At 41.7% G+C, this 21,502-nt stretch overlaps 2 protein-coding genes and 1 long non-coding RNA gene across 3 annotated transcripts; all 3 read right to left on the reverse strand.

Annotated features, from left to right (window-relative positions):
- Positions 1 to 446: 446 nt before the first annotated feature.
- LOC129831553 (complement C1q-like protein 4) lies at positions 447 to 1,825 on the reverse strand. The gene is made up of 4 exons (XM_055894916.1): positions 1,732 to 1,825; positions 1,374 to 1,553; positions 1,135 to 1,266; positions 447 to 995 (listed from the first exon to the last, which is right to left on the reverse strand). The coding sequence occupies exons 1-4, from the start codon at positions 1,817 to 1,819 to the stop codon at positions 691 to 693; spliced, it is 705 nt and encodes a 234-aa protein (XP_055750891.1). The 5' UTR covers positions 1,820 to 1,825; the 3' UTR covers positions 447 to 690.
- A 9,289-nt stretch (positions 1,826 to 11,114) lies between these two features.
- On the reverse strand, positions 11,115 to 12,156 carry cbln20 (cerebellin 20). Its single transcript, XM_055894952.1, has 4 exons — positions 12,138 to 12,156; positions 11,968 to 12,063; positions 11,695 to 11,835; positions 11,115 to 11,542 (listed from the first exon to the last, which is right to left on the reverse strand). The coding sequence occupies exons 1-4, from the start codon at positions 12,154 to 12,156 to the stop codon at positions 11,115 to 11,117; spliced, it is 684 nt and encodes a 227-aa protein (XP_055750927.1).
- Positions 12,157 to 15,539: 3,383 nt separating this feature from the next.
- LOC129832326 (uncharacterized) lies at positions 15,540 to 16,472 on the reverse strand. Its single transcript, XR_008755905.1, has 3 exons — positions 16,380 to 16,472; positions 15,805 to 16,278; positions 15,540 to 15,639 (listed from the first exon to the last, which is right to left on the reverse strand). It is a non-coding gene; the product is annotated as an uncharacterized LOC129832326 (long non-coding RNA).
- Between the last annotated feature and the right edge of the window lie 5,030 nt (positions 16,473 to 21,502).

Raw genomic sequence — 21,502 nt, forward strand, 5'->3', positions numbered from 1 at the left:
CAATGGGCATTGCAGTGTGATAAAACAACAGCAAATACAAGATAGGCTTATTTCATTTCCAAACGGTGATCCGTATGTAGACCTACAATTCCCAATTATTTTGCAATTATTCTATTAAATCGCATTACTTTTCCAGTCCGAAATGCACATTTAAACATGCCATGATATTACAGAAAATCCGTGACTTGTGGGAACCCTGATTAAATTCAAAATAATAATGCTAACTACAACAAAATGTTGTAGTACAAGCCAATGTTAATAACACGTAGGTTAGCTAGCCTAAGAATCATTATCATCCACTTGTATGCCTATTTGGTGATACGTACCATTATTATTCATTAACTCAGCATTCATTTAGAGATTCATTAATTTAGACGCTATGAGACTACACCTGTGGAGGACCATTAAAAAAAACTATAAACAGCACAAGATGACACATGTCCTGCTTCATGTAACAAATTAGCTTTTATTTTGTTCAAAGCAATACTATTTCACAGGCAGACTGTCTGAATTTAACTGCACATGGAATATCATTGGTTACAATGGTGCACAGACACACACACACACACACAATACACACACCTGGAACATTATGTGTGTGTGAGTGCCATATCAGTATATATTTGTGTGCATTCATGCATGTATGTGTGTTTTCATGTTTGTTTTGGCATGTGTGTGTAACTCTGTCCTCTACTCCTGTGTGAAGGGGTAGACCAGGTATCCGCTGAACCTGTTGTACTCCTTGGTGTTGCCACACAGACTCCTGCCGGAGAGCAGCTCCACGTACACCTGGTCGCCCTGGCGCAGAGACACCAGCACCGAATGGGTGGCGCTGTCCTCCGTGTCCTCCCGGTTGTCCTCCCACACAGAGGCCACCACCTCGTTGTTCTTTATTAGCTGCACCTTGTGGTAAAGACGCTCGCCGTCCACGCCCACGTTGGAGTAGGCCGTGAAGGAGAAGGAGTAGAGGCCAGCGCGGGGGGAGGTGAAGGTACCTGGATAGAGGACACACACAGGGAGATGGAGAGGGAGTGTGAATGGGTGAGTGTGTGTATGTGTGTTTTATTTTGTATTATGTTATTTATCCAGTAAGTATGTGGGGAAATGATGCGACAACGCAGTGTGGCGTCCTACCCAGAGCGTCATTGTATCCATTGCCCTGGTTGAGAGAGATGGCGTAGTAGCGGATTGGCACGTTGCTAGTGAAGGGCCCGAAGCAGTCGCTTCTAGATCTCATCGCCGCGGTGAACGCAATCTTATTGTTGCCTGAGTCACAGAACGAGGGAAGGAGAACAGAAGAAGTTAGAAGCCTGGGACTTGAACATTAGGGATTTGACTTAATCAAACTAGGAAACAGATGTATTTTCCAGTACCTGTGACTTCCTTGATGTCGTTGTCCAATCGGGTGAGCTGCTCCCACATGTTCACCATGCGCATGAAGGTGTTGTCCTCCAGCATACTCATCTCATTGGCCACACAGCAGCAGCCCCGCTGGCTGTTGAAAGCACACTCACAGTCCCACGTCCCACAGGGCAGGGCACCAGTCCAGACCACTGGGGACAGTGGGGAGGAAGGTGGGAGGGGAGGTAGAGGGAGGCAGAGAGTAGGGGTCAAAAGTTGTCAAAGCAGGACCAATAGTTTGACATAACATTTGATTGTTAAGATATGTTTGGGGTGGATAACATACAAAAAGAAGAGAAAAAACTGAGGCGTCATGAGGTTTTCTGTTACCTGCTGCATCTCGCATCAGCTCAAAAGTCCCCATGGCCTTCACACTGGCACAGAGGCACAGCACCCCCCACAGGCACAGAGCAGACATTGCAACAAACTTCATTATCTGTAATACATAGATAGTTACTGTTGGTCCTACAGCATACCTTCAAATTACAATGAAAAGAGACTTTTGAAAATGTTTATAAGCATCGCATGGCTATGCTCTCTGCTGAGAACCAGCTGCATGAAACATAATATATTTGTAGTTCACGCACTGGTCATGATGACTAACATTCACAGTCTACTCAACCCGTTCAGGACTCTGAAGTTTTAGTTAGTTTTTTGAGAATGCCTCGTCAAGATGGTGCTCTAAAGTTACATCAACCTCCTTCATTTCCTGACTGGATAGTCAACTGCAAAATGGTTGATATTCATAGGTCATTCCACCATCTTTGATAAAAACATGTAAACAATAGTTGATCTCAGTACCCAGATTTTATTTTCTGCGTATAAAGCATTTTGCTAAAGCAGCCTACACCCATTCTAAAACTTTTTTTCATCTACAGTTCTTTTCCCATCGGATTGGTTTTTACATTTCAAATAAAATATTATCAACACAGTGCCTTTTTGCTTATCCAAAGCGGTCACTCATCAAAATGGACAATATAGAACTTCAGTATCATTAGCGCATTGCTTTATGTATATTCCATAAGCATTGCATAGCTCCTATCTCACCAGACCTGAGAGCCTCCAGACAGTCTGAGGGCGAAGGGAGGAAAGGCAGTACTTACTGTATCGTTGTAAGAAGCCCACGTCTTGTTTCCTTGTTCTTACAGTAGGTGAGCAGACTTGGGAATCCTTCTAAGACTATGTAGGAGTTTAATGCAGGCGGGGTGGTGCTGCCGTGCTATTGGTTCCCTGTCTGAGACCCACCCTTCCGCAGATGGATGAGAAAAGCTCCGCGGCCATTCCATGTACACAAACCCCAACCCCAAAAACACAGGCTGAAGTAGGGTTCCTAACGGAGGGCACCTAGAACACATTCAATAGTCTCCCATGTGACAAGTTAAAGACAATGCCATGTCAGTGTTTCTTCCTTGGGTGTGAATGAGAGGTCCTGTAAGAAGCCAGCTCATCTTTGCCGTTGTGTGAAAATGGTAGGTTTTTAAAAGGACACCGGTGTCTGGTTTCCCTAAAACTCCCAGTGGACACAGTGTTTCGTGCTACTATTGAATAGATTGTTATGGAGGATTTTGAATGGCGTTTCCCAAATATACGTGGGTTTATTGCTGTCTCATTGAGAGGCATTATCAGTGGATCAGGAGACCCAGATATAGTGTCACCTGGTTCTCACACCTGGGTGTGGGCGGAGGTGGTGGAGAGAGTTCCTGTTCTCCACTTATTGTTGACCATCATATACAGTATTGATTGTTGTTTTGTCAGCGTTGCTGACTGTCACATGTCCCCTGTTGAGCGACCCGGTTCTTTAGATGCTATCCATTTCCTTTGAGGCGAATCAGAGAATGGAGGTCAAAGTATTGGGTTGGTTTATGTCATCCGATAACATCATCCAACTGCGACCCTAGACAGAGAATAAACAGGGGTAATAAATAGGGTCTATCTTACAGTAGTGCTGCTGCTGCTGATGATGATTACCAATTACTTTTTTTTTAAATGCACATACATACAGTATAGGTTTATATAAATGTTGCATTGTATGTCTGTCTGTATGCAGAATTGGGTAGGTTACATTCTAAATGTAATCCGTTGTAGATACTAGTTACCTGTCCAAAATTGTAATCAGTAACGTAACTTTTGGATTACCCAAACTCAGTAACGTAATCTGATTACGTTCCGTTACTTTTAGATTACTTTCCCCTTAAGAGGCATTAGAAGATAGAAGACAAAAATGTATGTTACCAATTGAATGACATCTATTGCAGGATAAATCAATGTTAACGTTTACATAGCTAGCCATATACAGATGTTACATTTTACTTTATGGGTTGGTTATGTAGGCTTCTTCTAACCCATCGCTTTCTACTACATATAATAATACGATTAAATTATGTCTTTACATTAAAAACCAAAGTCTATCAGAATTCCAGTCATTCCAATAAATGTTATACCCCTTGATCTTCAAGAATAGGACTGGGAAATATAAAGTATAGATTAGACAAAATGTTTTATCTGAGCATAACCCCAAAACTGAAGACTTATTAGCCAGACCTAATTTTTATTTAACCATGCAAGTCAGTTAAGAACAAATTCTTATTTACAATGACGGCCTAGGAACAGTGGGTTAGCTGCCTTGTTCAGGGGCAGAACAACAGATTTTTTACCTTGGCGGCTCGGGGATTCAATCTAGCAACCATTTTGGTTACTGCCCCAATGCTCTAACCACTAGGCTACCTGCCGCCAATTGATTTGTGTTGAAAAACAAATGCTGCGCTCATGGAATTTGATGCTTTGACCACTACTGAAAGTGCTATTTACATGTGAAAAAATGAATGCCATCTGCTGCATTTGCTGTAGAACTATTGTTTACCTTTGTGTTGGTGACACTTTGATATCTTGATAATATGCAGCTGTTCAAAGGGCAAATCTACTGATGAAACAATACCAAAACAGATGCCCCGCCTCTGACAGATCTATGGATGCAAGGACTGACCATCCATGATATAACAATTCTTGTTTGAACCATGTTATGAGGCTGTACAGTGTTTGTTTACATTTACAATGTTTACAAACATTAGAGTAAAACAAACTAATACTTTGGGTTCTCATGGAGTGTGACAGTTGAACTAAGCTCATGAAGGATTTATAACTTATATTCTTCAAGAATATTCTTCAATATTCTTCAAGAATATTCTTCAATATTCTTCAAGAATATATATATATATATATATATATATATATATATACAGTTGAAGTTGGAACTGTATATATACACTTAGGTTGGAGTCATTAAAACTCGTTTTTCAACCACTCCACAAATGTCTTGTTAGCAAACTATAGTTTTGGCAAGTTGGTTAGGACATCTGCTTTGTGCATGACCCAAGTAATTTTTCCAACAATTGTTTACAGACAGATTATTTCACTTATCATTCACTGTATCACAATTCCAGTGGGTCAGAAGTTTACATACACTAAATTGACTGTGCCTTTAAACAGCTTGGAAAATTCCAGAAAATCATGTCATGGCTTTAGAAGCTTCTGATAGGCTAATTTACATAATTTGAGTCAATCAGAGGTGTACCTGTGGATGTATTTCAAGACCTACCTTCAAACTCAGTGCCTCTTTGCTTAACATCATGGGAAAATCAAAAGAAATCAGCCAAGACCTCAGGAAAGAAATTGGCTGTCAAGTCCAAAAATTGATGTAGCAACTACAGAATGTCCTTTTAAGTATTTAAAAAGTGTGCAACTTTGAGCGTGTGTCCATTAGGCCTATGGATTTATTTTTATCAGCATGAATTAGATTGAGCAATAAAATCGCCAGTAGGCATTTTTCACAGGCTGTCCACTGGTTTCAAAAACAAAGATTGATAGGCAGCTTAAACTTCTTGAATTCAACCATTATTGGGTTCAGATACACATTTAGATTTGTGAACAGCCATCCACAACAACCACAATCTATGAGGCGCAAATAGCTAAATGAGAAAGCAGCAGTGTGATTCACATCAATGCGCTATGTAGATATCAATAATGAGTGATATCCCGAAGAAGGACATCTGCGTTACTGCGTTTACAATATAAAAATAAGGCTTTCCTTTCTGTAAGATCTCCCAAACCCCGAGCATTCAGACTAACGATATTGAGTGAGTTGAATTTAAAAAAAGACAGAACACAAACTAGATAACAAAAGGAGTAATGTGAACAATAAATCAAACAGTGAACCTTGAGAGGATTACTCTGACTGAAAACTACCCTCAGCTGAGGTAGAGTTTGTTAACAGTATAACAAATCTCTTTTTTTCCTCCTTTTTTGAGTTGGCAAGTGTTCATAAATTGTAGTTCACACTGTACATTAACTCGTGGCAGTACATTAAATGTACTCTTGGCAGTACTCACAGTTCCAGTATGGTTCATGTCAACATAATTACCCAGTAATCATTCTTCCTTCGATAAACACGTGTGGGCCCTGAACCCAGCCTTCTTTCCCTCTTGTCGCGCATTCTGTATAAGCGGCCACAGTTTCTCCCTGGCAGTCTGATCCTGCGGTATCATAGCATCTTTGATGCGGAGCTTCTCTCGTTCAGAAACTTGTTCCCCTTGGCCATTTTCCACGAGTATTTCCATTTTTTTAAGAGCAAGATGACATTGCGAGGGGGTACATCAGATCTTTGTTTCCCAAGTCGATGTACCACGTCGATCTCTTTTTAAGAGACAAAGACCAGGTCGCCCATGCCCTTAATGCTATCACTGTATTCTCTATTGCATCAGGATTAAAACGGAATGTTTCTAAATGTGAAATCTTTTGTTTATATGAATCCGATGATAAAGAAATAGAAAATATTCCTGTAAAGGACTGTGTTAAATATTTCGGGATACACCTGTTATAAAAAAACAGACAACATATTCATTTCTCTCCTAAAACCAAAAATATATTGAATAATTGGCTACAAAGGGATCTTTCTATACTTGGGAGAGTGCTTCTGTCCAAGGCAGAGGGACTGTCTCGCTTTGTGTACCCCTCATTATCTTTATTTGTAAATCCCTCTACCTGTAAAGAGATCAATAAGACCTTTCTTGACTTCATCTGGAAAAATAAGTCTCACAAACTAAAAAAGTCAGTCCTTTCTAATAAAAGAGCTGAAGGAGGTCTGGAAGTGTTGGATTTTGTTGACATAAATAACACTTTCAAGATCAACTTGTTGAAAAGATGTTTGATCAATACTGATGCAATATGGTATTTCATTCCAAATAATTTGTTTAATAAATTGGGGGGTCTTACATTTTTACTGAAATGTAATTATATTCCTGAAAGATTACCCGCTAAATTGGCTAGGTTTCACCAACAAGTTTTAATGTCCTGGAAAATGTTTTCTGCACATTTTCCCCACATAAAGCTATTTTGTTGAATAATTCAGACATAACTGTAAGGAATAAGTCATTGTTCTACCCCAGCTGGCATGAGAGGAATATTGACTTTGTTCTTGATGTTTTTGACAACAGGGGTAATATTCTTACATATGAACAATTTATAACATTGAATGAGTTTCCAATACCTTTCAGAGAGTTTATATCTGTGATCAAAGTCGTTCCCAGTGGTCTAACTACACAACAAAAAAAAAAAAAAGTCATCTTAGCTTTGGTGATGATCACAAAGTTTATCCAGAACTCAGTTTGGAAGGCGTGGACTTACTTGAGAAATCTTGTTGTAATAAATATATAAGACACATTTTTCATTCACAGAACCAATTTACGCCTAGAGGAACATGCTTATTTTTTACCTTTATTTAACTAGGCAAGTCAGTTAAGAACAAATTCTTATTTTCAATGACGGCCTAGGAAGAGTGGGTTAACTGCCTGTTCAGGGGCAGAACGACAGATTTTTAACTTGTCAGCTCGGCGATTCGATCTTGTAACCTTTCGGTTACTAGTCCAGCGCTCTAACCACTAGGTTACCTGCCGTCCCTATTCCTGACATTGTCTCTAAAAAAAACCTTGGTTAAGGCCTTACAAATATTGTATACCAAACTAATTTAAGGAAGTGCACTTTAAAATTCTACATAAGATATATCCATGAAATTCTATATTGTCCAAATTTGTGGCTATTGATGCGTTTTCTGTGAAAAAGAAGATAATCTGATTCACTTGTTCTTTGAATGTAAATTTGTGTCAGAATTTGGGGAAAACCTTGCAGAATACTTATTTACCATTATGAACACTACCCATGTTTTTGACATGAAGGATATAATATGTTACTATTGCAATGATAACAAGACCATTGAAGTTATTGTGATTTTTTAAATTCTTGTTTGTAAATACTTTATACACAATATACAATTCCAGAATTATATACCAAGTTACACATATTTTTGATTGAATTTAATTATCTTGTTAATAAGACATTATCCCTAGTGAATAACAACAAGAATATCATCTTCCTGAATCATTATAATGAGATTTTTTCAGAGTGAATACAATTGCATTAGAATTGTTTATTTTTTTTAATTCTTTTATTTATATTTTTGTATGTTTTAGTATTTTATTGTTAATACTTGTGTTTTGTATTGTTAGACATGTTTGATGTAGCAATGTAAGTTGTTGATTTTTGTATAATGAATAAAAATGTATTTAAAAATGAATAAAAAAATATAAAAAATAAGTGATATCCGTATCGCCGTAGACTACTCCACTGCTCTTATCCTTGTCATCATAGTGGTCTCTGATGTGTGGTCAGACTCGCTCAGGTGGAACAAACTTAAACTTGCGCCTTTTTTCAACGCTGATTTGAATGTCATTGAGGTTTTTTTCTCGCAAACATTCTTTCCGAATTTAAAAGTAATCCTCGAAGTAATCATCTCGTTTTTCAAAAGTATCTATAATCTGATTACAATATTTTAGCTGGTAACGTAACAAGTTACAGTTTTTTTGTAATCCCTTAATACTCCCCAACCCTGTCTGTACGTTGAATGTGTATGCTATATGATATATACATAATAGTTGGAGTCCCGAGAACTGGTTGTGCTACATACTGTATGTCCAGAACACTGCCCTGTGTAGGGTGCCGTCTTTCGGATGGGACGTTAAATGGGTGTCCTGACTCTCTGAGGTCATTAAAGATCCCATGGCACTTATCGTAAGAGTAGGGGTGTTAACCCCGGTGTCCTGGCTAAATTCCCAATCGGACCCTCAAACCATCATGGTCACTTAATAATCCCCAGTTTACAATTGGCTCATTCATCCCCCTCCTCTCCCCTGTAACTATTCCCCAGGTCGTTGCTGCAAATGAGAACGTGTTCTCAGTCAATTTACCTGGTAAAATAAAAAAAATAAAAAAAATAAAATGTAGCTAGTTCATAGCATTTAAGTAATGTGCTGCTGAATGTGACATAAGGAAATCTGTGAAGATATTCATATGTCAGAGGAACACCAATATTGTTGAGCCAAATACACATTGTATTGTACTTGTTCACCTCTATAGTTCAGATTCATGCAAATTATACTCTAGTCCATAACAGACTCCTCATTGGATTTTCAGTCACATTATCTCTGATTCACTGAGGTCATTGAGGTTAAATCTGTCAAGTGTGGAGTCTGATGGCAATAGAGATAGATACAGCATTTGTATTTGTTATGGATCCTCTCTTTCTAGGGTCCAGCAAAATTAAAGCCGTTATAACCTGTTTTTATAACTTTAAAAACATTACAATACATTTCACAACACATTAAGTGTGTGCCCTCAGACCACTACTCTACTACCACATATCTACAACACAAAATCCATGTGGACGTGTGTATAGTAAGTAGTGGTGGAAAAAGTACCCAATTGTCATACTTGAGTAAAAGTAAAGATACCTTAATAGAAAATGTGAAAGTCACCCAGTAAAATACTACTTGACTTAAAGTCTAAAAGTATTTAGTTTTAAATATACTTAAGTATCAAAAGTACAAGTATAAATCATTTCAAATTGTTTATATTAAGCACACCAGACAGCACTTTAAATTTTGTTTAGCCAGACTACAACATAATTTACAAACAAAGCATTTGTTTTAAGTGAGTCCTCCAGATCAGAGGCAGTAAGGATGACCAGGGATGTTCTCTTGATAAGTACGTGAATTTGACCATTTTCCTGTCCTGCTAAACATTCAAAATGTAACGAGTACTTTTGGCTGTCAGGGAGAATGTATGGAAAATGTATGGAGTAAAAATTATTATTATATTATTATCATTATTTTAGTTAGGAATGTAAAAGTAAAAGTAAAAGTTGTAAAAAATATAGATAGTAAAGTACAGACACCACAAAAAACGACTTAAGTAGTAGTTTAAAGTATTTTTACTTAAGAACTTTACACCACTGTTAGTATGTTAGCATGTGTGTGTGTATGTGTCTTTACAGTCCCCACAATCGCATAAGGTGTATTTTTATCTGTTTTTTATCTGATTCTACTGCTTGCATCAGTTACCTGATATGGAATAGAGTTCCATGTAGTCATGGCTCTATATACTGTAGTACCGTGTGCCTCCCATAGTCTGTTCTGGACTTGGGGACTGTGAAGAGACCTCTGGTGGCATGTCTTCTGGGGTATGCATGGGTGTCTGAGCTGTGTGCTAGTAGTTTAAACAGACACCTCCGTGCATTCAACATGTCAATACTTCTCACAAATACAAGTAGTGATGAAGTCAGTCTCTCCTCTACTTTAAGCCAGGAGATATTAACATACATATTATTAATATTAGCTCTCCGTGTACATTTAAGTGCCAGCTGTGCTGCCCTGTTCTGGGCCATTTGTAATTTTCCTAAGTCCCTCTTTGTGGCACCTGACCACAGTATTAATGCTTATGGCTAAACTTTACTGCTCTGTACACCCCTAGCCTGTACATCCCTGACAACTTGTTGAGCATAGATGTATGGTACGGAGGTCAGATAACAAGTTGAAAAATATTATCAGATTACATAAAGTGGTGTCAAATGAATCCATTTCACTCAAGAGGACAATGTATTCTTTTAATGTGTGAACATTTGGTCTTGATGTTAATTCTTAGAGATACAACGGTGAGTTGAGTTGAGGTGAGTTGAGTTTGTCACTTTTGTGACACATTTGATTTATTCAAGGAAAAGGTTAACGAGATAGGGTCAATATAACCCTCTATGGTCGACTCCCCAAAATAAATGGAAACATTTTCAAAAAAATCTCAAATGCTCATTTGGCAAATGCTCATCTTCATTGCGCAGAGGCTGTACTTCTACCTCACTCATCCCAGTACATTAAACGTTTGTCTCTATTTGTGGACCCTTAGGATCATTAAGTAATGTTAGTATTAGTATGTGTTATTGCACTACTGTATTCAGGGAGAGATAAAAGAACACAGACCAAGTACTTGTTGTATAATCATGGTTTATTTTCAAAAAAATTCTAACATATGCAAACAGCTTTTTTCCCACCACTGTATACATCACCAGTTAACTTGACTGGGTAAGAAGTTGTTACCCAAAGTTGTTGGGGGGATGGTCAAGACGAGGGGGGGGGGGGGGGGGGCTAGTTCTGGTCCTAGAAAGATGAATGGGGTTCTGATTGACATTCACTGGAGGAGCTGGCCTCTGATCAAACACTCAGTACAGAGCCTCAAGACCAGCTCCAAGTTCCCTTCCAGAAGCAGGACTGGGCAAAGGAGTTAAAGACAGGGCGAAGGTGGTGGGGTGTGGTAACCTCAACAGCCTCAGCTTAGACTTAGTCGGTGGCGTAGAGCAGGAAGCCGGAAAAGGTGTTGTAGTGGCTCTGTTCGTCGCACAGGAAGCATCCGATGGGCAGGGTGACGGACAACTTGTCCCCGGCCTGCAGCTGGATGGCCATCACCGTGGTGGTGCTGTCCTCCTGGTCCTGCTGGTTCTGCTCACTGCAGCCCGCCACCTGGCGCCCGTTCACCATCAGGTTGGCGCAGGCGGCCAGGGTGGCGCCGGGGGCGCCCGAGTCGCTGTACACGGTCAGGGCCAGGCTGTAGACACCGGAGCGGGGCGCAGTGAAGATGCCGGTGCGGTTGTTGTAGCCCTCGCCCAGGTTAACGAAGATGTGCTGGTAGACAATGGTCCTAGCTTCACGGAAGGGGCCCTCGCAACGGCGTGTGTTGGTCAGGGCCACGGAGAAGGCACTACGGCTAGCTGCAGATGGAAAGAGAGAGAGGGAAAGATAGAGAAATGAATATACAATGAGATAAAATAACAGCAAGCCATTTGGTTTCCAGTCAAAATGTAACACATTGGCCGGTGTTGATGTGGTAATGGAGATAGTGATTGCGGTCAGGTGGTCTCACCGCGGACGTTGTTGACCACGGCCTTTGCCTTCTCCAGGCCCTTCTGCAGCTCGTTCAGACTCATGTTGAAAAACTGCTCCATCCTCCACATCTGCTTCTGCATCAGGCAGCAGCCGCAGGAGGCCTGGTCCGCCAGACACACTGTGTGGACACAGACACACAGACAGACAGGACAAAGGATTAGACAGTGGTTCTCAACACTCCTCCCTGTTTGCCATCCTCAGTGTGTATAGTGTCTCCCTTTCTCCCCTTCCTACTCTCTCTATCCCTTACAGTTCTCTGTTTTGGGGTCCTTTGTTGTCTCTCCAGGGCTATTCCAGCTGTATTCATTGGCCAGAGCGGCCCCCAGCAAGCACAGCAGTACGATAGCTGTAGGAGGAGAGAGCAGAATAAAGCACACAGTTACACCACAGAATGCACTCTTCCATATACTGTACACACACCTGCAGCGTCACACACCATCTTAGACAAATGGTGCATGCAGAGAGAATCAACACTACTCATGACCGAACAGACTGTATTTGAATAGGGAAAGTATAAACATGTAACTTCAGTCTTTCCTAGACTACCTGATCTAGCAGCATGTTCCAGTAATATTTATAACTGTACCCTTGCGGAGCCCATTTCCCCGTACAAAAAGCAGCAGGACTGCTGCCCTCCAGGACAGGAGTTGTGCACCCCCTTGGCTACTCTAGACCAAAAGCTTAACTCCTCTGTCCTCATTCAACCACTCTGGAGCCTACATCTGCAGTTATGCTTCCCTGTCATATAGGAAACCATAGAGATGCCCACCTCTCATTTTGCAGCTTGGAGATGGCAGTCGATGTTCACAGACAGTCGGATGGGATGGATAGACTGTCACCAGGAGATGAACTCGGTCTATAAACCCTGAGTAAATGCCACCTCCCACTGTCTGTCCTCTGTGGGCTGGGCAGTGGCAGGCTTTGTGTCCTGCATATGTGGGACAGGTATTGTCTGTCACCCGGACCATGGAGTTCCCATTGAACTGCAATGACACTTTACCTGTGTTTTCAGGTGTCAGGCAGCTTCCACCTGCTCATTGTGTATGTTAATGGGCGATGGAGAGAGTGTCAGGTAGTCGGCAGGGGACCCTTTCCTGATGCAATGGGCGAGAGGTGAAAAACAGTGAACTCATTCCCAGCATAGCATGTTGGGAGGGGAGCGCAGAAGGCAAGGGGAGTAGATTGTCAGGGTGTTTGTATAAGAACAGTGTTGATCTTCCTATATGGAAAGCAATGGGGAATAATGCAGATGACGCTGTTAAAGAGAATAGACTGAGGCAGAACGAGTGGAGCAAGGTCAGCAATTATGATGTGGAGATTAAGGAGTTTCCTGTCATAAACTGTTCATCTTATTACATAAGGAGGCAAGTGCCAATCAAATCAAATCAATTTTTATTTGTCATATGCACCGAATACAACCTTATAGTGAAATGTTTACTTACAAGGCCTTAACCAACAATGCAGTTAAGATAAAATCAGTGTTAAGAAAGTATTTACTAAATAAACTGAAGTAAACAAATTTAAAAATATATATTTAAAAAAAAAAAAAAAAAAAATCTAGATATATCAGCAACTTATTTAAGCGAGCTAAGTGGACAGATTTATACAGGGGCGCAACTTTCACTGGGGACAGGTCTACCCCACATTTTGAAATAGCATTTTTGTCAACCCCAGTTTTATCATTGGAATGTGATACAAAACGAGGCAACGTTGTGCTTTAGGACCATGCGGTCACGCCCTGGCTTTAGAGAGATTTTTATTCTCTATTTTGGTTAGGTCAGGGTGTGACGAGGGTGGGCATTCTATTTCTATGTTAGTGTGGTTCCCAATCAGAGGCAGCTGTCTATCTTTGTATTTGATTGGGGATCATATATAAGTTGTAATTTTCAGTTTGGGTTTTGTGGGATGTTGTTTTCTGTTTAGTGTTTTTTCCTGAGAACTGTGCACTTTCGTTTTCACCTTTTGTCATTTTGTTTGAGTGTTTTTTGAACATTAAATCATGGACACTTTCCACGCTGCGCTTTGGTCTCATTCCGACGATAGCCGTTACAGAACATCCCACCACTAAAGGACCAAGCAGCGTGGCCAGGAGGAGCAGGGATCCTAGGCCCGGGAGAAAAGGGAGTGGAGGACATCCTGGACCTGGGAGGAGGTAATGGCAGGGGACACGACCCTGCCATGGAAGCAGGCGGAGGTAGTGAGAGAGGAACGGCGACACTACGAGGAGTTGAGACAACAGCGGAAGCCCGAGAGGCAGCTCCCCAATTTTTTTTGGGGGGGGGGAGGCACACGGGGAGATTGGCGGAGTCAGGGTTTAGACCTGAGCCAATTCCCCGGGCTTACCGTGGGGAGCGTGTGACCGGTCAGGCACCGTGTTATGCGGTGATGCGCATAACTCCTTCAAGACTGTTGGAAAAGCATTCCTCATGAAGCTGGTTGAGAGAATGCCAAGAGTGTGCAAAGCTGTCAAGGCAAAGGGTGGCTACTTTGAAGAAACTAAAATATATTTTGATTTGTTTAACCCTTTTTGGTTACTACATGATTCCATATATGCTATTTCATAGTTTTGATGTCTTCACTGTTATTCTACAATGGAAAAAATAGTACAAATAAATAAAAACCTGTGAATGAGTAGGTGTGTCCAAACTTTTGACTGGTACTGTATATATATGTCCCCCCCACCTCTAAAACAAATGTTGCGCCCCTGGATTTATATAACGTATCATCTTATTCAGGAAACTCATTTGTGTTAAACTGAAAATGGCCTAATTTCAAACAGAAGATACGTTTCTACTGGTATTTTGAAAACAACTCAAATTCACTTCAAGCAACTTTGTTTATGCTAAAAAATGTTTTTATCAATCATGCATTTGAATATAATTCTTACAAACCAAAAAGGCACATGACAATAGGACAGCAGCTAAGATATGGCTGGAACAAGCTATCAGCAAATCAGCATCTAATACTGGAACTTTCCTATCAGTTGTATAAATTAGTCCAGTTGACTTAGAGTCACAGATGCCCCAACCCCTGACCAGAAGCAGAACCCAGGATAGAGAGGGCCAGTAAAGTCTGTCTGGAGGGAATGGATGAGATGGGCCTGGTTGTTGGAGATCCTGTAGAAGACCAGTACTCCTTAATGTTGGTCCAGGTACACCCCCAGCCTGCGAGCCTTGGTTGAGTTTAGCTGGGTCTCCTTCTCAGCGTGCCACATTGAGAAGCCCGTCCCAGACCAGTTCAGGCTCGTTGTAGCCCAGCCTGCTGCTGTCGTCAGCCTCCTTTCTGTCTAGGTCTCTGTAGGCCACGCCGATAGTGATCTGAGTGACAAATAATAACTACTAGGTAAAATAACTCAAAGCCAAAATGGTGAATACTAGTCAATTGGTGACAGATTCAAATCAAGGGCATCTCTCAAGTACATAACATAAATTGACATGATCTTAATGATGAGGGAGCAACCATATAAATATAATTATATTAAGTGTGTACCGGTGAAGGCTGCTGAGGGAAGGACGGCTCCTAATAATGGCTGGAATTGAGCCAATGGAATGATATCAAACACGTTTGATACTATTCCATCAACTCCATTCCAGCCATTATTTAGGAGCCATCCTCACCTCAGCAGCCTCCTCTGGTGTGTACCCATGAGTGTTCCAGTCAAATGTGGTCGTAGCCTGAGAAGCTTTGTCCCTTCTAGTAATTCTATTTCTATGGCAGTAATAACCCACCTTCTGGCCCGTCCACTCTGTCTCCCAGTAATAGGGGCTTCCAGTCAGGGGCTCCCTGCACAGTATCTGTCTCCAGTAGATGAAACGGTCGGGGTGGTTCTGCTTCTCTGCCTTCAGAGTGGCTTTACGGTCCCCATCAGCCAGTTTCAGGTGGCGGTAAGCAGTGTTGGGGTCAAATGTCAGATTATAGCGAACTACGTGGAGAAAGACGGGAAAGACTGGGTCATCCTTTGTAGTCCACACTCACTTTTTTGTTGAAGCGTCCAATTGTCTGAAGATCTGAAGACGCTTCAATGCTGCTTATGACTACATTTCTAGAACTCTTTAAAAGGGTGAAAAGCAGTAAAAGGGCTACTCACATTTGAGCATTTCTTTTCTGGTTTTCAGCTCTGGGTTTTCCAAACCAACAGTGGTTACCTGATTCACTAAAAGTTGTGAGAGAAAATAAACAATTCTTATTGACAACATTTTATTTGCATTGTAATGCCAACTTTGGAACTACACTGAAGAATCCTCAGACCGCTGTTCATATATTTACCTTGAGGTCCAGTGGTAGGTAATGGAGGTTGAGGTAGAAAGTTTGTTGATGTCACCTCATTCACGAGAGAAAAGCAATAGAGGTGAGAAAATAAGAAAGCTGTTTTTACAGCTAGTCACCGCGCAAATCCATCGTAAATCGTGGAGTTGAGTTTAATCAGCTAGGTAGAGGTGAAGGGTTTGATGTTATTTCCCATACTAAAATGCAACATGGGAAAGCATCTTGATCATCTCATACAAAGACTGAATTAAACATGTACCTGTGTTCAGTTGAGGGTTTGATTGCACTTCGGATGCTACAGAGATTAATGAGAAAAAAAAGATTAACATTCTGATAGAAAATGGCAGCTGCAACTTAGTTTTTTGTTTTCATTTAACATATCTTGTAGATGCTTACCTGCATTTTGTGAAGCCACCTGATTGTTGTCAGTAGATGCTCCGTTACCTGCAGCTTGACCATTGAACAATTGAGACGGACTAAGACTGGCATCATTCACTACAAGCAAGAAAACAGTCTCAGTAATATTAATAACCATATATACTGCTCAACCATTGAGCATTCTCTACAGAACCAGCAAAATCAAAAGGGAAAATAGTAAAACAGGTCCTAATCTCCCTGTATACGTTTTAGGCCATTGAAAATGCCCATGGACTCACCAGTTCTGAAGATCTTGGCCATGCTGGATTTACAGAGATCCTGTAGTCCATCTCTTAGCTCTTCCATCACAGTTTGAATCTCAGACACAAGGTCCTCCTCACCCAGACCTATCCCCATTATGTGTGAGGAGCTCCAGGGTGAAGATATTCTGTAGAGGATGATAGATGAAGACAATAACGCCTAGTGGTGAGGATGGTCATCTCAATCAGACGTGCCGTCACTTCCTGTTGAATCTGCAGACGTGTTGCTGTGCGTTTTGCTGCCAACTTTACTTTACTTTGCTAGCTGACAACTTTACGTTTTTTGTTTTGTTTCTGTTTTTAATTACCGTTTATATTTTTAGTTTTTCCATCGCAACTTTTTTCCCTCATTCAACTTTTTCACTCCGGACGCTTTATCTGGACATGGTTCGTCAACACCTTCAACAGCCGAAGCTAAGTAGTAACATTAACATGATGTCTTCTAATTGCAGTCGCTGTACTCATAATATACAGGAAAACGATCGCCTTACGGCGAAAATAGCTGTGCTGCAAGCCCAGCTTCAGACGCAATCGTTAGGCAAGGGTAATTTCAGTGTAGGAAAGGAAGAAACAGCGTCTGTGCCACAAGTAAGTACAGATAGTAACGTTAGTATAAATCCCCCCGCACAGTCCCCGCAGCCGGACAACTTTCTCATGGCTTCTGGAGGGAAATGCTGTTGGAATGCTCAACCGGTGTCGCTCATTCAGCCGACAGAAACTTTCAACCGGTTTTCCCCATTATGTAGCGAGTCGGAGTCTGAGTCTGAGTCTTCTCTTGTCTCTACTCCTCCCGTTACGGGGTCTGAGACGCCGAAGGCTCCCACCGTTAGCTCTGACAAATTGAAAACCCTAGTCATTGGCGACTCCATTACCCGCAGTATTAGACTTAAAACGAATCACCCAGCGATCATACACTGTTTACCAGGGGGCAGGGCTACCGACGTTAAGGCTAATCTTAAGATGGTGCTGGCTAAAGCTAAATCTGGCGAGTGTAGAGAGTATAGAGATATTGTTATCCACGTCGGCACCAACGATGTTAGGATGAAACAGTCAGAGGTCACCAAGTGCAACATAGCTTCAGCGTGTAAATCAGCTAGAAAGATGTGTCGGCATCGAGTAATTGTCTCTGGCCCCCTCCCAGTTAGGGGGAGTGACGAGCTCTACAGCAGAGTCTCAGCACTCAATCGCTGGTTGAAAACTGTTTTCTGCCCCTCCCAAAAGATAGAATTTGTAGATAATTGGCCCTCTTTCTGGGACTCACCCACAAACAGGACCAAGCCTGACCTGCTAAGGAGTGACGGACTCCATCCTACCTGGAGGGGTGCTCTCATCTTATCTACCAACATAGATAGGGCTCTAACTCCTTTAGCCCCACAATGAAATAGGGTGCAGGCCAGGCAGCAGGCTGTTAGCCAACCTGCCAGCTTAGTGGAGTCTGCCAATAGCACAGTCAGTGTAGTCAGCTCAGCCATACCCATTGAGACTGTGTCTGTGCCTCGACCTAGGTTGGGCAAAACTAAACATGGCGGTGTTCGCCTTAGCAATCTTATTAGGATAAAGACCTCCTCCATTCCTGCCATTATTGAAAGAGATCGGGATACCTCACATCTCAAAATAGGGTTACTTAATGTTAGATCCCTCACTTCAAAGGCAGTCATAGTCAATGAACTAATCACTGATCATAATCTTGATGTGATTGGCCTGACTGAAACATGGCTTAAGCCTGATGAATTTACTGTGTTAAATGAGGCCTCACCTCCTGGTTACACTAGTGACCATATCCCCCGTGCATCCCGCAAAGGCGGAGGTGTTGCTAACATCTACGATAGCAAATTTCAATTTACAAAAAAAAAAATGGCGTTTTCGTCTTTTGAGCTTCTAGTCATGAAATCTATGCAGCCTACTCAATCACTTTTTATAGCTACTGTTTACAGGCCTCCTGGGCCATATACAGCGTTCCTCTCTGAGTTTCCTGAATTCCTATCAGACCTTGTAGTCATAGCAGATCATATTCTAATTTTTGGTGATTTTAATATTCACATGGAGAAGTCCACAGACCCACTCCAAAAGTCTTTCGGAGCCATCATCGACTCAGTGGGTTTTGTCCAACATGTCTCTGGACCTACTCACTGCCACAGTCATACTCTGGACCTAGTTTTGTCCCATGGAATAAATGTTGTAGATCTTAATGTTTTTCCACATAATCCTGGACTATCGGACCACCATTTTATTACGTTTGCAATCGCAACAAATAATCTGCTCAGACCCCAACCAAGGAGCATCAAAAGTCGTGCTATAAATTCTCAGACAACACAAAAATTCCTTGATGCCCTTCCAGACTCCTTCTGCCTACCCAAGGACGTCAGAGGACAAAAATCAGTTAACCACTTAACTGAGGAACTCAATTAACCTTGCGCAATACCCTAGATGCAGTTGCACCCCTAAAAACGAAAAACATTTGTCATAAGAAACTAGCTCCCTGGTATACAGAAAATACCCGAGCTTTGAAGCAAGCTTCCAGGAAATTGGAACGGAAATGGCGCCACACAAAACTGGAAGTCTTCCGACTAGCTTGGAAAGACAGTACCGTGCAGTACCGAAGAGCCCTCACTGCTGCTCGATCATCCTACTTTTCCAACTTAATCGAGGAAAATAAGAACAATCCAAAATTTATTTTTGATACTGTTGCAAAGCTAACTAAAAAGCAGCATTCCCCAAGAGAGGATGGCTTTCACTTCAGCAGTAATAAATTCATGCACTTCTTTGAGCAAAAGATCATGATCATTAGAAAGCAAATTACGGACTCCTCTTTGAATCTGCGTATTCCTCCAGGGCTAAGCTGTCCTGGATCTGCACAGCTCTGCGAGGGCCTGGGATCGGGAGAGACACTTAAGTGTTTTAGTACTATATCTCTTGACACAATGATGAAAATAATCATGGCCTCTAAACCTTCAAGCTGCATACTGGATCCTATTCCTACTAAACTGCTGAAGGAGCTGCTTCCTGTGCTTGGCCCTCCTATGTTGAACATAATAAACAGCTCTCTATCCACCGGATGTGTACCAAACTCACTAAAAGTGGCAGTGATAAAGCCTCTCTTGAAAAAGCCAAACCTTGACCCGGAAAATATAAAAAACTATCGGCCTATATCGAATCTTCCATTCCTCTCAAAAATTTTAGAAAAAGCTGTTGCGCAGCAACTCACTGCCTTTCTGAAGACAAACAATGTATACGAAATGCTTCAGTCTGGTTTTAGACCCCATCATAGCACTGAGACTGCACTTGTGAAGGTGGTAAATGACCTTTTAATGGCGTCAGACCGAGGCTCTGCATCTGTCCTCGTGCTACTAGACCTTAGTGCTGCCTTTGACACCATCGATCACCACATTCTTTTGGAGAGACTGGAAACCCAAATTGGTCTACACGGACAAGTTCTGGCCTGGTTTAAATCTTACCTGTCGGAAAGATATCAGTTTGTCTCTGTGAATGGTCTGTCCTCTGACAAATCAACTGTACATTTCGGTGTTCCTCAAGGTTCCGTTTTAGGACCACTATTGTTTTCACTATATATTTTACCTCTTGGGGATGTTATTCGAAAACATAATGTTAACTTTCACTGCTATGCGGATGACACACAGCTGTACATTTCAATGAAACATGGTGAAGCCCCAAAATTGCCCTCGCTAGAAGCCTGTGTTTCAGACATAAGGAAGTGGATGGCTAAAAATGTTCTACTTTTAAACTCGGACAAAACAGAGATGCTTGTTCTAGGTCCCAAGAAACAAAGAGATCTTCTGTTAAATCTGACAATTCATCTTGATGGTTGTAAAGTCGTCTCAAATAAAACTGTGAAGGACCTCGGCGTTATTCTTGACCCTGATCTCTCTTTTGACGAACATATCAAGACTGTTTCAAGGACAGCTTTTTTCCATCTACGTAACATTGCAAAAATCAGAAATTTTCTGTCCAAAAATGATGCAGAAAAATTAATCCATGCATTTGTTACTTCTAGGTTAGACTACTGCAATGCTCTACTTTCCGGCTACCCGGATAAAGCACTAAATAAACTTCAGTTAGTGCTAAATACGGCTGCTAGAATCCTGACTAGAACCAAGAAATTTGATCATATTACTCCAGTGCTAGCTTCCCTACACTGGCTTCCCGTTAAGGCAAGGGCTGATTTCAAGGTTTTACTGTTAACCTATAAAGCGTTACATGGGCTTGCTCCTACCTATCTTTCCGAGTTGGTCCTGCCGTACATACCTACACGTACGCTACGGTCACAAGACGCAGGCCTCCTAATTGTCCCTAAAATTTCTAAGCAAACAGCTGGAGGCAGGGCTTTCTCCTATAGATCTCCATTTTTATGGAACAGTCTGCCTACCCATGTGAGAGACGCAGACTCGGTCTCAACCTTTAAGTCTTTACTGAAGACTTATCTCTTCAGTAGGTCATATGATTGAGTGTAGTCTGGCCCAGGAGTGTGAAGGTGAACGGAAAGGCTCTGGAGCAACGAACCGCCCTTGCTGTCTCTCCAGGGCCGGTTCCCCTCTCTCCACTGGGATTCTCTGCCTCTAACCCTGTTACTGGGGCTGAGTCACTGGCTTGCTGGTGCTCTTTCATGCCGTCCCTAGGAGGGGTGCGTCACTTGAGTGGGTTGAGTTACTGACGTGAACTTCCTGTCTGGGTTGGCGCCCCCCCTTGGTTGTGCTGTGGTGGAGACCTTTGTGGGCTATACTCGGCCTTGTCTCAGGATTGTAAGTTGGTGGTTGAGGATATCCCTCTAGTGGTGTGGGGGCTGTGCTTTGGCAGAGTGGGTGGGGTTATATCCTTCCTGTTTGG

This window comes from Salvelinus fontinalis, chromosome 33 (genome assembly GCF_029448725.1).
Source record: "Salvelinus fontinalis isolate EN_2023a chromosome 33, ASM2944872v1, whole genome shotgun sequence".
NCBI classification, from domain to species: domain Eukaryota; kingdom Metazoa; phylum Chordata; class Actinopteri; order Salmoniformes; family Salmonidae; genus Salvelinus; species Salvelinus fontinalis.

What these genes read in the sequence shown, in the direction of transcription:
- cbln20 (XM_055894952.1), bottom strand. An exon ending in GGACCCCAAAACAGAGAACT is followed by an intron (nt 11,836 to 11,967) that starts GTAAGGGATAGA and finishes GTGTCCACACAG; the next exon opens with TGTGTCTGGCGGACCAGGCC. An exon ending in CGTGGTCAACAACGTCCGCG is followed by an intron (nt 11,543 to 11,694) that starts GTGAGACCACCT and finishes TTCCATCTGCAG; the next exon opens with CTAGCCGTAGTGCCTTCTCC.
- LOC129831553 (XM_055894916.1), bottom strand. Translation starts at nt 1,819, where the DNA reads ATGTCTGCTCTGTGCCTGTGGGGGGTGCTGTGCCTCTGTGCCAGTGTG. An exon ending in CGACATCAAGGAAGTCACAG is followed by an intron (nt 1,267 to 1,373) that starts GTACTGGAAAAT and finishes TCTGTGACTCAG; the next exon opens with GCAACAATAAGATTGCGTTC. An exon ending in TGGATACAATGACGCTCTGG is followed by an intron (nt 996 to 1,134) that starts GTAGGACGCCAC and finishes TCCTCTATCCAG; the next exon opens with GTACCTTCACCTCCCCCCGC.